We start from the raw sequence: 17657 nt of genomic DNA on the forward strand, positions 1-17657 counted from the left end.
TTGACTGAATGACGTACTTTTGGCATATTTACCGTCTTTATAGTATGATTTACAAAACTGAACCTATGTGTACTCTGACTGGCATTTAACTGTTGAGCTGCACAACTGAAGTCTGTTAAAAATTTTAAATTAAATTAATACAGTTTTGTAACTTACTTTCCCATTGTTGATAGGACTGCTAATTTTCAAATAACTCTGATGTTAAAGGGATTACTGAACATGTGTTTAAATCTCTATTGTTGAAATGTATTTTTAAAAGTTAATGGAATTTTGTTTTGTTTTATTGTTAAACCTAATATAATATGGACTGTTTTATATGAAATATGGAAAATATATGGAAATTAACGAAAATATGTACTAAACTCTAAAATATGGAAAAATATGGAAAATAAAAGTAGGATTTTTCAACCCTACACATTGTGAAACATAAAGATAATGCAAAATATAAATTATATTAGCTTTATAAGTAAATATGTATTTACATATAAATCCTTTCCCTGGCTATTACTGTTACCCCGCCTGTTCTATATAGACTTGTAACATTTAGGCCCAATTGTATAAAACTCCCTGACTAAAGATCAACTTTGATCGAAGATCGAAAAGTGAACCGAGTTCAGACACTTCTTCTATAGTATAAAACTTTTCTGCGATCAAATTACCTTGGTTCAAATGCAATCTAGTTCACGTGAAAATGATTTGGCAACATCGCATAAACAGGTAAAACACGTGATGGGCGGACAGGTTTGTTCAGTGTTGCCAATCTAGCGACTTTAACTCTTTTCCAACAACAATTTCTTTTAACTTTTATATTGCTTAAATAGGGATTTAGTGACCTTTTTAGCACCCCATAGTGACAAAATTTAATCTTTCTTTGTTGATAATGAGAAATCTGTCGACTTTACAACTACTTTTTGGCGACTTTCCGTACACACTGTTGGAGACACTGGTTTTTTGTGCAATGTAAATAATGGCGGACAATGAGAAGGTTGACTGTTCTCCGAGTTGTTATCATGTTATGGTGTTTGATACTGCTAAACATAATAAAGCTTTATAAAAAACGACAATTTTCGTTTAGTAATACAGTTAATTGAAAATTTATGAATGTACCTATCATATCCATTAATAATTAATGGTTGTTATAAACATAATATAATTATAGGTTATGTTATTTGATATTGCTGAACACGATAGAGCCTTATAAAATATAAGAATGTTTGTGTATTAAGGCAAGAAATTGAAAGAAATATATATAAATGTACCTATCATATCTATTAATATTAATAATAATGGATATTTTATTTGCACAATCTGTCACTCGTATATTTCAAACAGAAAAGAAATAACTGAACTTGGATCATCTAACTTAATCGGAGAAATTTCTTCAGTCAAAGTTGACTTTAGTTTGAGACAAATTAATCTCAGATTAGACTTTATACAACACAAAATTCCAAGTTCAGCTGAAACAAGGATCAATTTAACCTCTGATCTAAGATTAAATGGTTTATACAATCGGGCCTTAAAGTACCACATCTCAAAACCTTATTCCTTTGCTGTGGTCGTGCCAGAGAATCAGTCCCATTTCGAGGCTTATTTGAAGGATTCGTAACAAGCTAATAATAATAATAATAATAATAATAATAATAATAATAATAATAATAGTTACATTACTTACTTACTGGCTTTTAAGGAACCCGCAGGTTCATTGCCGCCCTCACATAAGCCTGCAATTGGTCCCTATCCTGTGCAAGCTTAATCCAGTCTCTATCATCATATCCCAACTGCCTCAAATCCATTTTAATATTATCCTCCCATCATCTACGTCTCGGCCTCCCCAAAGTTCTTTTTCCCCTCCGGTCTCCCAACGAACACTCTATATTAGTGGTCGTCAGCACTCGCTGAAATTTATTTATATTTATTTATTTATTTTGCTAATAATTGTAACATAAAATATAATATATACAGAAAAAAACTTTAGCTCGCCCCTGAAAGAGTACAACTCGTGCTCAGGAACGGATGCCTGAATTGAAATTAATAATTATACAATACAATTTGTCTTATGTCTGCTGTGCAATTATAGTATATAAATTTAAATTTACAATTTTTCAATTTTTATAAAATCCATACATAACTTTTTAAATTTAATACTAGAACTACTAGAATTGACAAGATTAGGATATTTAAATATAAATTTGTTATAGATTCTTGAGCCTAAATTACTACTATGATTAAATACTGTAACAGTGTTGCATTTCGGTTCAAACAATCTTAAAGAATTCATACCTTTTGTTTCATAACTATGAGAATATAATTCAAAATTATTTCGATTTTTATGTATGAATTTTATTAATACAATATAATAAATTTGTGTTATGTTAAGAACATTAAAGTCTAAAAACAAATTTTGAGATGGAAAATCAATAGGTTTATGAAGCCATATTTTAATATTATTTTCTTCTGTAGTAAATAAAGTGGATTAAAATTGGATTTAAATTAGCTACCCCATCCTATAATTCCGTACATAATTACCGATTGAAATAAAGTTAAATATATTGTGCGTAATAAACTTATTGACAAGTAATTCCTAAATAAAACAAAATGATATATTATTTTACGTAATTTATTACAAAGGTAATTAATGTGTTGGTTCCATTTTAAATGTTTGTCGAAAATTATGCCTAAATACTTAACTTCAGAGGACTCCTTAATAAAGGGTAAATGAGTAAAGGGTAAGCGGAGCAGTCCCGTGTGCTCCGTCGTGCAGCAGGAAGAGGTATAGACCATACCCGCTAGCAGCTACGATGCACCATAGTGCAGTTTGTTCTCCGCGGGTAAGGGACACTAGCCCCAAGGTGATCAGTGCTGATGACCGCTGCTCTACATGCATTTCTGGATTCGCCCATGCTCTGCCCATCTCAAACGTCTGGATTTAATGTTCCTAATTATGTCAGGTGAAGAATACAATGCGTGCAGTTCTGTGTTGTGTAACTTTTACCGGTTGTTTTGTATGGTTGTGAAACTTGGACGCTCACTTCGAGAGAGGAACAGAGGTTAAGAGTATTTAAAAATATTAAGGCGTTAAGAAAATATTTGTGGCTAAGAGGGATGAAGTTAGAGGAGATGGAGAAAGTTGCACAACGCAGAACTGCAAACATTATATTCTTCACCTGACATAATTAGGAAGCTTAAATTATGACGTTAGATATGGCAGGGCATGTATACCTTATTTTCTTGCATGGAGTGCAGTTTCATAGAAAGAACTTTGCCGACAGACCTTCTATTGCCCACTACTAATTGGTTGTCATAAATAAATGTCTTCCTTACTGTGACGGAAATCTTGACTTCTTCTCTTATTAACCAATCACAACCTTCGTTCAGAAGAATTGACAGGCTCCCCTCAAATCCACGTGGAGGCAGAGTTGTCCGCATCTTTTCCGAATTCCAAGAATCCCGTCAATCTGATTTCGAGGATCACCAGGATTGTGGCAACTGTACCATGTTGGGACGCGGGGACAGGATGGAATTGTCAGAGGTGTTTGATTAGGAAGTCATAAATCTGTAAGTGGGTGTTCAAAGGAGCCACCGAACTGCACTCTTTGAAATAAAATAGAGTATAGCACGTATGCGTGAATCCAGAAATGCATATAGTGTGTTAGTTGGGAGGGCGAAGGGAAAACACCTTTGTGGAGGCCGAGACGTAGATGGGAGGATAATATTAAAATGGATTTGAGGGAGGTGGGATATGATAGTAGAGAGTGGATTAATCTTGCACAGGATAGGGACCGATGGCGGGCTTATGTGAGGGCGGCAATGAACCTCCGAGTTCCTTAAAACACTAACCGACCGACCGACCGACCGACCGACCGACCGGCCGGCCGGCCAACCAACCAACCAACCAACTAACTAAACTGTTATAAGTAGCGTAATTCGAGGAAAAACTCCGGAAATAGGTACCTGAAATAGACAATTTGTCCCAACCAGAATTTAAACCATGGTCCGCTAGTTTCATAGTTAGGCTGCTGGCAGTAGTGGACGCGTTGCAGATTTTAGGAAAATCCTGCAGTCAATAAACAGTAATACTACGTATACACGCCTTTGAATACCAGGCAGGCCGCGATTACGGTAATCATGTTAATAAAGGGTCGTGAACCGCCTGGTCGTCATGTCAGTGGGTTATTGCCTGGCATTCCGCAAGATTGACGACCGTCATTACCGTCAAGCAAGTGAGTCATTACAAAGCGCTGCATCTTGTGAGCGGAGAGGAATTGTATACTTTTAGTAGAGCCATCGATGTAGCTCAGTCGACAGACTCGCCGGGCCGCTGATCCGGAGCTGCGTTCGGGCTTGGGTTGGATCCCCCTTTGGACTTTGGTTTCTTCGGAGGTTTTCCCCAGCCGTGGGACTGAAGCCGGATGGTCTATGGCGAGTCCTTGGCATCAACCCCTTTGATTTGATTACCCCCTTTGATTTGATTACCTGGTTGGGTTTTTCCGAGGTTTCCCCCACCGAAAAGGCAAATGCCGGGTAATATTTTGGCGAATCCTCGGACCTCATCTCATCTCACTACATCTCGCCAAAATGTAAAAAAATGTAAAAAAATTGTACAAAATTGTAAAAATTGTAAAACTATAAAAATTTGTAAAAATTGTAATTGTAATATTGTAAAATGTTGACATGTTCCACATTTAAAGCTTCATTGCGCATGTAAGATCTATGGAATAAAATAAATGAATGAATGAATGAATGAATGAATGAATGAATGAATGAATGAATGAATGAATGAACGCCTACTAGACTTATTATAGGCTAATACACAGGGCTTTATGGTCCTTTACTGCTTCTAAACAGAGAAGAAACAAGTGTGATAATACACAACTTATAGAAGTTTTTTTAATAGGTTATTTTACGATACGTTATCAACAGCTTAGGTTATTTAGCGTCTGATTGAGATGAAGATGATAAGGGCCGTGAAATGAGTCTGGAGTTCAGCACTGAAAGTTACCCAGCATTTGCTCATATTGGGTTGAAGGAAAACTCCGGAAAAAACCTCAACCAATTAACTTTCTCCGACCGGGAATCGAACCCGGGTCCTTGGTTCTACGTACCAAGCGCTCTGACCACTGAACTACGCCGAATTCAATCCACAGCACCGTATCAATATTACAGATATTATTCTATAGGACAAATTAATAAATCTGAAATATTCTCATAGCTGCAGTGAATATGTCTGTACAGATTACTGTGCACTTAACTGCGGATCCCGGCCAAACAAGTCACTCAACTGAGTGCGCTCCTTGTATAATGGCAGTTGACTTGGACATATACGTCAACGTATATGCCTAACTTGGAGTCAGGCCATAAAGGGGAACATTCAGGGAGGAGAGTTCGATCCGGTGTTGTGGATTGAATTCGGCGTACCTCAGTGGTCAGAGCGCCTGGTACGTAGAGCCAAGGACCCGGGTTCGATCCCCGGCGACGGAGCGAATTTTTCTTCTCAAATATTAATTGTCAATATTGCAGATATTATTCTGTAGGACAAATGAATAAATTCTTAATATACCTAGCATTTGTTCATATTGGGTTGAGAGAAAACTCCGGAAAAAACCTCAACCAGGTAACTTGCTCCGACCGGGAATTGAACCAGACACGCTAACCGTTACTCCACAGATGTGGACGTAAATATGTATGAGAAGGGCGACTAGAACTGCGTCCTAGCTCCTAGCAAATCTATTAAACTTACCCTCCAGTTAGGTGAATTCCACATCGGCTGACTACACTAAGACTCACTGATTATTCAGGTTCAGACTAGCTCCTCTCATCCATAGCGAACCGGTGGTCGGAGAATGGTATGTAATTACGGATATGATGATGATGATGATGATGATGATGATTGCACTATAATAATTATGGATCGTACTTTGTTTGAGGATGCTGCAAGATTAAGTATTACTCCAGTTTTTAAGTGGACGATGCGCGTGCATCTAGCAAGCAAGTACTTGACTGATCGCTCACGCAACTCTTGTTTAGTAAAGCGGGGCAGAGGAAAACATGAACCACTTTAACAATTACACTAATATTTTCAATTTAAATTATTTACACTATGTACATTATAAAACGTTGTTTTTACTGTTTACACTATAATACAGAATGTAGGCCTATATTGATCAAACATTATTAAATTTACACTATTAAGCTTATGAACAGTGTTGTGTATTGTAATGCAAGGTATTTCATTTCATAATACTATAGCCTACTTATTTTATAAATTGTGTACAATAGTGTGAATAATGTTTGATCATGTAAGCTTTCATTCTTTATAATAGTGTAATAGTGAAAATAGGAATAGGAAATTTATCCTTTGAAGAGGTGGAAACATTGAAATACCTGGGAGCAACAGTAACAAATATAAATGATACTCGGCAGGAAATTAATCGCAGAATAAATATGGGAAATGCGTGTTATTATTCGGTTGAGAAGCTTTTATCATCCAGTCTGCTGTCAAAAAATCTGAAAGTTAGAATTTAAAAAACAGTTATATTACTAGTTGTTCTTTATGGCTGTGAAACTTGGACTCTCACTTTGAGAGAAGAACATAGGTTAAGGGTGTTTGAGAATAAGGTGCTTAGGAAAATATTTGGGGCTAAGAGGGATGAAATTACAGGAGAATGGAGAAAGTTACACAACACAGAACTGCACGCATTGTATTCTTCACCTGACATAATTAGGAACATTAAATCCAGACGTTTGAGATAGGCAAGGCATGTAGCACGTATGGGCGAATCCAGAAATGCATATAGAGTGTTAGTTGGGAGGCCGGAGCGAAAAAGACCTTTGGGGAGGCCGAGACGTAGATGGGAAGATAATATTAAAATGGATTTGAGGGAGGTGGGATATGATGATGGAGACTGGATTGATTTTGCTCAGGATAAGGACCTATGACGGGCTTATGTGAGGGCGGTAATGAACCTCCGGGTTCCTTAAAAGCCAGTGAGTAAGTAATAGTGAAAATAATGTTTATGACATCCTAGCATTATAAACAGGTTGTTACTACATCGAAAATCGTGCCTAATTGGCTTATTATGGCACGCGTGCTGATAAAAGCAATGACGTATTTGTAATGACATAATACTGGGACGTTTGCTATCTTGGTTATCGTTTCTTCGTGAGAATGTAACAAGAAATGATGTGCATGACAGAAAGTAACGTAGCCTATCATTTATTTGCAATCTTTAATAATTTTGTATCACTTTCATAATATCACATAAAACAGTTTTGTAGTTCAGAGAAACTATATTAACAAAATAAAGGAACATTTGTAATCTAACCTGCAAGGTCATCCATTACTCTTTACTCAATGCCAAGGTCAGACGCAACTAATCGATACGAACATATGAAGACAATTTGTCAGCTGTATATCCCGAATTGAAATTCTTTCATAATTTATTTCCTACAATTTATAATGCTAAGATGCTATAAAGTGTTGTATCCAACTCGTGGATAATCTTATTATGACACTCGTGAAAATTATCGCATTCACTATCGTTCGTGCAACAAACATTCACTCATGCCATAATCATCAAGATTATCCACTTGTTGCATAAATAACTAATTTTAGTGTACATAGTGTAAAAGAGCTGTCAAACATTGACTACTTTCCAAAGCTGATTGTCAGAAAGACTGCTTTTCGTCTCTAGAATTTATGATCTTTCTTTAAATATTACTTTTGTAAAGTATTTATTTTTAATATATTAATTTTCCTTCATCATGTTAATCATTCCTTCGATCCAAATTGTCTTATTTAACATTAAATTGTAATTGTTTAACTTTTAGAATTACATGTAACTGAACACATCTACATTTGGCTCTTACTTACTTACTTACTGGCTTTTAAGGAACCCGGAGGTTCATTGCCCCCTCACATAAGCCCGCCATTGGTCCCTGTCCTGAGCAAGATTAATCCAGTCCCTACCATCATATCCCACCTCCCTCAAATCCATTTTAATATTATCTCCCCATCTACGTCTCGGGCTCCCCAAATGTCTTTTCCCCTCTGGCCTCCCAACTAATACTCTATATGCATTTCTGGATTCGCCCATACGTGCCACATGCCCTGCCCATCTCAAACGTCTGGATTTAATGTTCCTAATTATGTCAGGTGAAGAATACAATGCGTGCAGTTCTGTGTTGTGTAACTTCCTCCATTCTCCTGTAACTTCATCCCTTTTAGCCCCAAATATTTTCCTAAGAACCTTATTCTCAAACACTCTTAATCTCTGTTCCTCAAAGTGAGAGTCCAAGTTTCACAACCATACAGAACAACCGGTAGTATAATTGCTTTATAAATTCTAACTTTGAGATTTTTTGACAGCAGACTAGATGACTTACTATTATTATTATTATTATTATTATTATTATTATTATTATTACACTGTTTTCTGTATTGATGTTATTTATATTTGCCGTGTATTTTATACCGGTTGAGTGGAAGGCAAGGCCACATGGCCTTAACTCTCTCAGTACTAATAAAAATAAATGAAATAAATAAATGAAAAAATAATTTAAATTGTAGGGAAGATCATCGTAGTACCAAACTTTATCAGTAGAATCCATTTTCAATAGTATTCGAGGTCTAGTTTTGAATCATGAATAGAACGTCAACTGCAGCACAAACAAGATGCAAGTGTTTCCTGATAGTACCTGTGCCACGCGCCGAATAATGGCTTCACGAAAATAGTCTATGAACAACTAGCCTTATCTCCGTACAACCTGTCCCTAATAATAATAATATGACGATGTGAACTGCACTTGCAGGTGTTCGACAGACTGCGCAACGAGAGTCCCGGGTTCGCGTCCAAGCTGGTGGCGGTTCGTGGGGACGTGGCGTCGGAGGGCCTGGGTCTGACCCGGGAGGACCGCGCGCAGCTGGAGCAGAAGGTGTCCGTGGTGTTCCACTGCGCCGCCAACGTGCGCTTCGACCAGAAGCTGAAGAACGCCGTGCGCTTCAACACGATGGGCACGCGCCGCGTCCTGCAGTTGGCCGAGGACATCAAGCAGCTGGATGTGAGTCCTTTGCACCTTATCATCCACCATCCATCTTCTTGTGCTCCTATTCCTTATTATTCCCCTTCGCTTTTCTCCTCCTCATCCTATGCCCATATTAACTTCCTTCTCTTCCTCTCAGTTCTCATCTCTCATTCTCCTTGGTCACCAGTCACTTCTTTTCTTTTCCTCCCTTCTTCTGTTTCCTCCTTCTCTATCTTTTATTCTTTCCATACATCTCCTTGTCCTCTTTTCTCAATATCCTCCTTCTTTCCCTTCTTCATTTTTACTTCCTTATTGTAAATTTTCATTGATTATTCCGTAAGGTATACATTTTTATTACTTATTTACATGTCCTACTTTAGGTACACGCTCACTAACTGGAACGTCTCATCCCTTTTCACGCAGGGGCGATTTCTCAGGGCATGCTATGCTTGCTGCACAAGCCCAATAATTTCGTAGAATGTGTATTTCTCAAAATGGGATTACGTACATTAAAATTTATTTTGATTTTTGGAATACTTTATAGGTGTAATACCATCCGCGGGTTGCACACCGCAAGTATCGCAACGCTTGCTCGTTCCTCAGAGCTACAGGAAAGACGTAGAAATAGCGAGAATATGATGCGCGCGCAAGTGCCTTCCTCCTTACTCCGTCCTAGGCGCACATGCTTCTGTTATGTGTTGTTTGAAGCTCTGGTCCGAGAGCTACACCAACGACTATTTAACGTTACACAGAGCAGTATTGACAGCGCGGGAATGTGCTGTGATTTGCGAGTGCAATGTAATTGTATGAGCGGAATGCATGTGTTAGCTGCTGCATGTATTAATAATTCTTAAACATTAATTTGAAGTATTGCAATGACTTCGGAATTGTGTGTCATTGAAACCTTATTATTAAATCCATTTTTCCGAAGGACTATTCAAGAGAAGACAGACATTAGAGAATATGTGCTCAATACAACAATATGCATCGGTTGGCAGGGTCGAAAAAACTAAATAAACTGTTTTGTTGGCCATGTTTGTTATATTATATCGAACTTCTACATCTGATAAGCAAATATGATCCATGACTCATAATGATTTCATAATTATAAAATAAATTATTTATGTGGGTCTGATTATTTTTATTAATTATGAATTATTATATACTCCCATCTTCCTCTATGAATAAAAGAGCAAGCCTAACTTTCGTGACTAGCATTCGCCCCTACTTTTCAGTTCTCATTCTCCTTAGTCACCAGCCACTTTCTTTTCTTTTCCTCCCTTCTTCTGTTTCCTCCTTCCCTATCTTCTCTTTCTTTTATTCTCTCCATACATCTCCTTGTCAACTTTTCTCAATATCTTCCTTCTTTCCCTTCGCCTATTTTTTTTTCCGTTCTCACGTCTTTCTTCTTCATTTTTACTTCCTTATTGTAAATTTTCATTGATTATTCCGTAAGGTATACATTTTTATCACTTATTTACATCTTCTACTTTAGGTACACACTCACTAATCGCAACGCATTCGTTCCGCACACTCGGATTTTAAGAGTCGAAAAATCGAAGGAGAATTGGGAGGAAAATTTAAAAGGTACGCAAAACGCGTCCTTGCAATGGGTTGGGGGCTGTACAAAACTAAATATGTGAGCTCCAAGCCTGTTGGCCACTAGTCTCACTCCGGGTTACGCTGCTCCCCTGAGGGAGCTCTAGAAAATTTTGAAGGGGAAACCGAAATTGGACGTAACCTCTTAGGTACCACATACGCGGGGGGGGGGGCTGACTTTGTTCAATTGATCACGGAACGGGGCGAGGAGGAGTTGGCTGGTGTTTGCCGTTAGAATATCAAGACGCTGTCATCTGTTGTTCGATGACAAAGCACGTGAAGGCCGTCGGAAGAAGCGCCGTGAAATCTAATCTGCAATTTGAGAGGTCCCTGTCCTTTCAATTTGCGACTTATTGAGTGACCTCGTATATTTAATAGACTATTAATATTATCTGAACTAGGGCATACATCGTTTATAATAAGGGTGGAATATATGGATTTTAAGAGCCCGTTCACACGGTATATACGAGAATTCTGTGGTGTTTGGATAAAGGGAGATAAGTCATAAAAATGAGTTGGGAGATAAATGAAAATTAAACTTGGAACCCTTATTACAAATAATTTTCTACACAAATAAAACACATCAACTGCTAGTATTCTTTGTTTTTTGCACACCCACTTGTACAATTTAACTTGTGTGTTCATCAGGGGAACAAAATTCCACCTGGACAAAAAAAATGGCTTATACCCCTTTACCCGAACACCACAGAATTTCTCGAAAAGAACATTAATTATTCTAATCGTTTTCTTGCGGACAGCAGCGTACACACGATTCATTTTTTTTTTTCGTATCATTCATTTTTATTTAGTACTCTGCCTAAGGGCAGGTCTTTTATACTGCAAATCCAGCATTCTCCAATCTTTCCTATTTTATGCCTTCCTCTTTGTCTCCTCATTTGATCCACATATCTTAATGTCGTCTATCGTCTGATAGGCTATCTTCTTCTGTCCCTAACTCTTCTCCCGTTCACCATTCCTTCCAGCGCATCATTCAGTAGGCAGTTTCTTCTCAACCAGTGACCCAACCAGTTCCTTTTTCTCTTCCTGATCAGTTTCAGCATCATTCTTTCTTCACCCACTCTTTCCAACACAGCTTCATTCCTTATTCTGTCTGTCCACTTTACACGTTCCATTTTTCTCCATATCCACACCTCAAATGCTTCTATTCGCTTCTCTTCACTTCGTCGTAATGGCCATGTTTCTGCTCCATACAAAGCACTTCACTAGTCTCTTCGTTAGTTTTTTTCCAGAGGCCCGCAGAAAATGCTCCTTTTTCTACTAAAACTTCCTTGGCCATTGCTATCCTCTTTTTGACTTCCTTTTTCTGTATGTAACTTAAATTTCATTATGCATTGGAAATGATCTAACCGTGTATACACTGCTGTCCTCAATAAACAGATTTTAATAAATACCCTTTTCGAGAAATTACCGTACCGTGTGAGCGGGCCCTTAAAATCCGAATGCGCCAAACGACTGCGTCCCTGTTAGGAAGTGCCTACCTTTACTGTTCATTATGTAGTCGCCAGGTGTAATTTCTATTTTATACATATTTACTGCTATTTTCTATCCTGAGACCAATAACAACGGTGAACATTATTCATGTTTATTTCTTCTTCTTCTTCTTCTTCTTCAATTATTAGGCCAAATGGCCTGTTACGATCTCACAGTTGAATTTTCAATCCAGCGCTTCTTTGGACGACCGAGAGATCTCTTCCCGTTTGGACGATAGTGGAGCATGACTTTTAGGATTCTATCTCTACGCATGCGATGCAGATGATTTATCCAGTTGTTCTGATAATGTTTTACGTGATTAACTACAGGTTCTAGTTGTAATTCTTCCATTACATCTCCATTGCGTTTGTGAACCCATTTCGTATATCCCGCTGTATATCGTTAATTAGCCGTTATTCTGCTTTCGTCTTTCTTCCTCAATGTCCATGCCTCACTGCCGTAACAAAGTACAACGGGTTACCGGCCCGAAGGGGTAGAATTGGTGGGGTTCCCACCTATGCAGCATTTACTCTGTATAATTATGATGTTGTGGTTATACCGCCAATGCCCGGTCCCCAGAGCCTCATCTGTAAAAGCAGGTTGCACCACGGGCAGGTTGAGGTTGGGATTTGGATAGGAGAGGTTATGGAATGCACTTCACTATCCCTTGCAACCCTGTTTGTTTCCTTATTTCTTAAAATAACATTTCTGTATCATGCTAATTTATTTTTGTTTTTATTTACTCAAACAATGACGCACAATGCCCCCAACACAAAATATATATATATATATATATATATATATATATATATATATATATCTTCGTACACAATCCAGGCTGCTTTCACAGTAGTTTGGAGTGATTTCTTATAAAATATCGATAATGTTGTACAGCAAACTCGTATGTCAAAAAGCAATGAACAAAATGAGATTTCACTTTATCCCTGTAAAAATGTCTTTCCGAATCTTCTGCAAACACATCTCATTTCCAGGCATAGATACAAACTTTTTACAAATAAATTTAAATACTCTCTTATGTCAGATATTTGTTCCTTATTAAAATATTGAAATGTTTTTTTTTTTTTTTTTTTTTTTTGCTCTCCTATAATGTTGAATTTTTGACAAAAGAAGTTGTTGTTCGACACCATCGATATAAGTCTATTAAATAATTTCGAGGGAAAAATTGTTCCGGGGCCGGGTATCGAACCCGGGACCTTTGGTTAAACGTACCAACGCTCTCCCACTGAGCTACCCGGGAACTCTACCCGACACCGATCCAATTTTTCCCTCTATATCCACAGACCTCAAAGTGGGCTGACAACCGTCAAGCAACCAACATTTGAGTGCACACTAACTCTGTGTGACTTAAATTGTGGTTTTCTGTTAACGAACAGTGACTATATTATGGAATTCAAGCTTTCAGGTGTAAATCCCTGTGAAGTTGATTTGAATAATTTCGAGGGAAAGTAGGCTAAAGCTACTTTCAGCCCACTTTCAGATCTGTGGCTATAGAGAGAAAAATTGGATCGGTGTCGGGTAGAGTTCCCGGGTAGCTCAGTGGGAGAGCGTTGGTACTTTTAACCAAAGGTCCCGGGTTCGATACCCGGCTCCGGAACAATTTTTCCCTCGAAATTATTCAAATTAACTTTACAGGGAGTTATTCCTGAAAGTTTAATTTGCAAGTCTATTAAAGATTGATTTATAATTAATAGTAGTGGCTTGCGCAGCAAATGCTGCAAACTAAGTTCATTAGACGTTCAAATAAACATTTTTCAGATTTATTTTCAATAAAGAATACCAGACATTTTGAAAGTCATTTGTTTCCATAATAATGAAAGATACTCTCTCTCGAGCCAATACTGAAGAGAACCACGCATATAAATATCTACACCACACCACCATTATATATATATATATATATATATATATATATATATATATGAAAAAGACCCAACCCCACTTGATTAATAACTACAAAAATATTTGATTTTTAATAATATTATTATCTTACGTAAGTTTCATAGCTTTCAGTATCATATACTATATATACTATATAGCCGCCACTCAGTAAAATATAGAAATCAAAATCTAATTTAAGTTATTCTCTACATCTACTTAAATAACCCCTAAACGTTTCACTTTCATATCATCAATATAGCATTAATATGTATAATTAATCATGACATTAACTACAATAAAATTTCATTTCTAATGGTAATAATGTCATCAAACCACCTCAAGTTTTATAGCTTTTAATATCCAACACACAGGTGTACCCAGAAAATTACACACCACAGAATCGAACCTGTAAATTATTTTTAGTAAGTTAAGTTTTTAATAACCAATTAATTTGAACTCTAAATATGTCAGTATTCTTGCAGATCATGGCCTTCGTGTAATATTGTTTACTGTAGTGTGTGTTTTCTTTTATTCTGAAATGCAGTTAGCTAGTTCTCAAAACTGACGACAGATGGATTTTGGAAAATAGGAAAATTATGTTGAAAAATTGACATTTCACTGAAAACTACTTTTTTTCTGAAAAAAACTTGGAGTTCCAAGCTTCAAAATGAGGAGTCATTTATTAAAATCCGTTCAGCCGTTTTCCCGTAATTTCCATTACCAGTTCAAATTATATATATATATATATATATATATATATATATATATATATATGTTAAACGAATTATCCTTGCAACAAAAGCGGATACTGTCTGGACCAAAATAATACAATTTACTTGTCTGTTTATTTTTATTTTATTGGGTTACTTTACGACGCTGTATCAACAACTAGGTTATTTAGCGCCTGAATGAAATGAAGGTGATAATGCCGGTGAAATGAGTCCGGAGTCCAGCACCGAAAGTTACCCAGCATTTCCTCATATTGGGTTGAGGGAAAACCCCGGAAAAATCCTCAACCAGGTAACTTGCCCCGACCGGAATTCGAAGCCTGGTTTCGCGGCCAGACGCGCTGACAGTTATTCCACAGGTGTGGACTTACTTATCTAATTACAATTTCAATTAAGGAGGGTGATGGGTGAAATGTCTATTTTCTACATTTTTCAAGCTACGTCCTTAATTCTTTGTACTCATAAGCATGGTGCGATAGATAATGATGTGGTGAAGTTTCATTTCTGTGAGTGATTTAGATTCTGAGTTATTAACAAAAACATTTCGAAAAATTTGCATATTTCAAAATGAAATGTGTCGCTCAATTTTTGAGCAAAACGTCTCAATTTTTTTTTTTTCCAAGGCCAGTGGCATATTTTAGGAAAAGATGACGCATTAGATTTCCTACATCGTTACTGTAAAACGGGTAAAAGGTAAAGGTATCCCCGTAACATGCCATGAAGGCACTTGGGGGGCATGGAGGTAGAGCCCCATGCTTTCCATGACCTCGGCACTAGAATGAGGTGGTGTGGTCGGCACCACGCTCTGACCGCCTCTTACCCCCAGGAAAGACCCGGTACTCAATTTTATAGGAGGCTGAGTGAACCTCGGGGCCGTTCTGAAAGTTTGGCAACGAGAAAAAAAATCCTGTCACCACCTGGGATCGAACCCCGGACCTTCCAGTCCGTAGCCAGCTGCTCTACCAACTGAGCTTTTTTAACATAAAGTTTATATTTATGCCCATTGTGCAACTCAAACCAAGAAATGGATTTGGAACACCTCAAAATCTGTGCTTCATTGGCTGGCCATGATAATATCTTTGAAAAATATTGGAGTGCAAGAGGTCAAATGACTTTATTGTCAAACGCCTGGCATTAGAAAACAACATATTTATAGTACGGCACCTATACATTGGTATTTATTCATGAAATTAAGTTATTTTGGTCTCCTGAAAAGTAGAAAATTTTTACTTAGTTCCTTTCTAAAACGTGCGATTCAATTGCATTTCTCAACAATCTGCAGATTCCTTTTGTTGTCTTTTTTTTTTGCTTCTTTGTATACTGTCGTCATCATTATATATTATTAATTATATCAACTGAGCTATCCGGCTACTGTAAAACGGGGGAAAAAACGGGGAAAAATTTTTTTATAACCACTGCGTACTTATAAATAGAAATTTTCCATTGTCACTATAAATATTTCATTTTTTATTTCAAAAAGTATTCATTTAATCATAAGACCCATGCTCTATTTTGTTAACCACAGTGTACAAAACATGTTTTAAAAATTTCTTGTTCCTAGCATAAAAATTGTAAGAGGCTTTACGCTTCGAACCTGACGAAATGTGCTGAAAAAAAGTGTGAGAAAACAGCTTGTAAAATCTCCATGGAATTGAACTTAAGAATGCAGCCATTTATATATTGTGTAATATGTATGCTTTCGAGAGCCGAAGAGCCTTGACACTTGCTAAACAGTGAGTAAGAGATTGCTGATTCATTTATCAAGAGTAATCTGACTATAGGTTTTGATTTATGTAGAGAAAATCAAAACTCGAGTGAGATTTAATTGACTGTTACTCGATTAGAAGAAAGTATATAAAGATTAGAAGTAACGAAGTACTCCAATACAACAACAACAACAACAACAACAACAACAAATGACTTTTAAGGAACCCGAAGGTTCATTGCCGCCCTCACATAAGCCCGCCAGCGGTCCCTATCCTGTGCAAGATTAATCCAGTCTCCATCATCATAACCCACCTCCCTCAAATCCATTTTAAATTATCCTCCCATCTACGTCTCGGCCTCCCTAAAGGTCTTTTTCCCTCCGGTCTCCCAACTAACACTCTATATGCATTTCTGGATTCGCCCATACGTGCTACATGCCCTGCCCATCTCAAACGTCTGGATTTAATGTTCCTAATTATGTCAGGTGAAGAATACAATGCGTGCAGTTCTGTGTTGTGTAACTTTCTCCATTCTCCTGTAACTTCATCCCGCTTAGCCCCAAATATTTTCCTTAGCACCTTATTCTCAAACACCCTGAACCTATGTTCCTCTCTCAGAGTGAGAGTCCAAGTTACACAACCATACAGAAGAACCGGTAATATAACTGTTTTATAAATCCTAACTTTCAGATTTTTGGACAGCAGACTGGAAGATAAGAGCTTCTCAACCGAATAATAACACGCATTTCCCATATTTATTCTGCGTTTAATTTCCTCCCGAGTGTCATTTATATTTGTTACTGTTGCTCCAAGATATTTGAATTTTTCCACCTCTTCGAAGGATAAATCTCCAATTTTTATATTTCCATTTCGTACAATATTCTGGTCACGAGACATAATCATATACTTTGTCTTTTCGGGATTTACTTCCAAACCGATCGCTCTACTTGCTTCAAGTAAAATTTCCGTGTTTTCCCTAATCGTTTGTGTATTTTCTCCTAACATATTCACGTCATCCGCATAGACAAGAAGCTGATGTAACCCGTTCAATTCCAAACCCTGCCTGTTATCCTGAACTTTCCTAATGGCATATTCTAGAGCGAAGTTAAAAAGTAAAGGTGATAGTGCATCTCCCTGCTTCAGCCCGCAGTGAATTGGAAAAGCATCAGATAGAAACTGACCTATACGGACTCTGCTGTATGTTTCACTGAGA

The 17657-nt window shown here is 37.3% G+C and overlaps 1 protein-coding gene and 1 non-coding gene across 3 annotated transcripts in view; both read left to right on the forward strand.

The window, feature by feature from the left end:
• The window catches only part of LOC138714617 (putative fatty acyl-CoA reductase CG5065), a 163695-nt gene that overhangs the window by 113860 nt on the left and 32178 nt on the right, over window positions 1-17657 (forward strand). For both annotated transcript variants that reach the window (XM_069846645.1, XM_069846646.1), the window contains exon 3: window positions 8809-9057. In XM_069846645.1, the coding sequence (XP_069702746.1) occupies window positions 8809-9057 (249 nt within the window). The remainder of the gene's footprint in view (window positions 1-8808; window positions 9058-17657) is intronic.
• TRNAK-UUU (transfer RNA lysine (anticodon UUU)) lies at window positions 13655-13726 on the forward strand. The gene has a single exon. It is a non-coding gene; the product is annotated as a tRNA-Lys (tRNA).

This window comes from Periplaneta americana, chromosome 15, assembly GCF_040183065.1.
Source record: "Periplaneta americana isolate PAMFEO1 chromosome 15, P.americana_PAMFEO1_priV1, whole genome shotgun sequence".
Lineage (NCBI taxonomy): Eukaryota > Metazoa > Arthropoda > Insecta > Blattodea > Blattidae > Periplaneta > Periplaneta americana.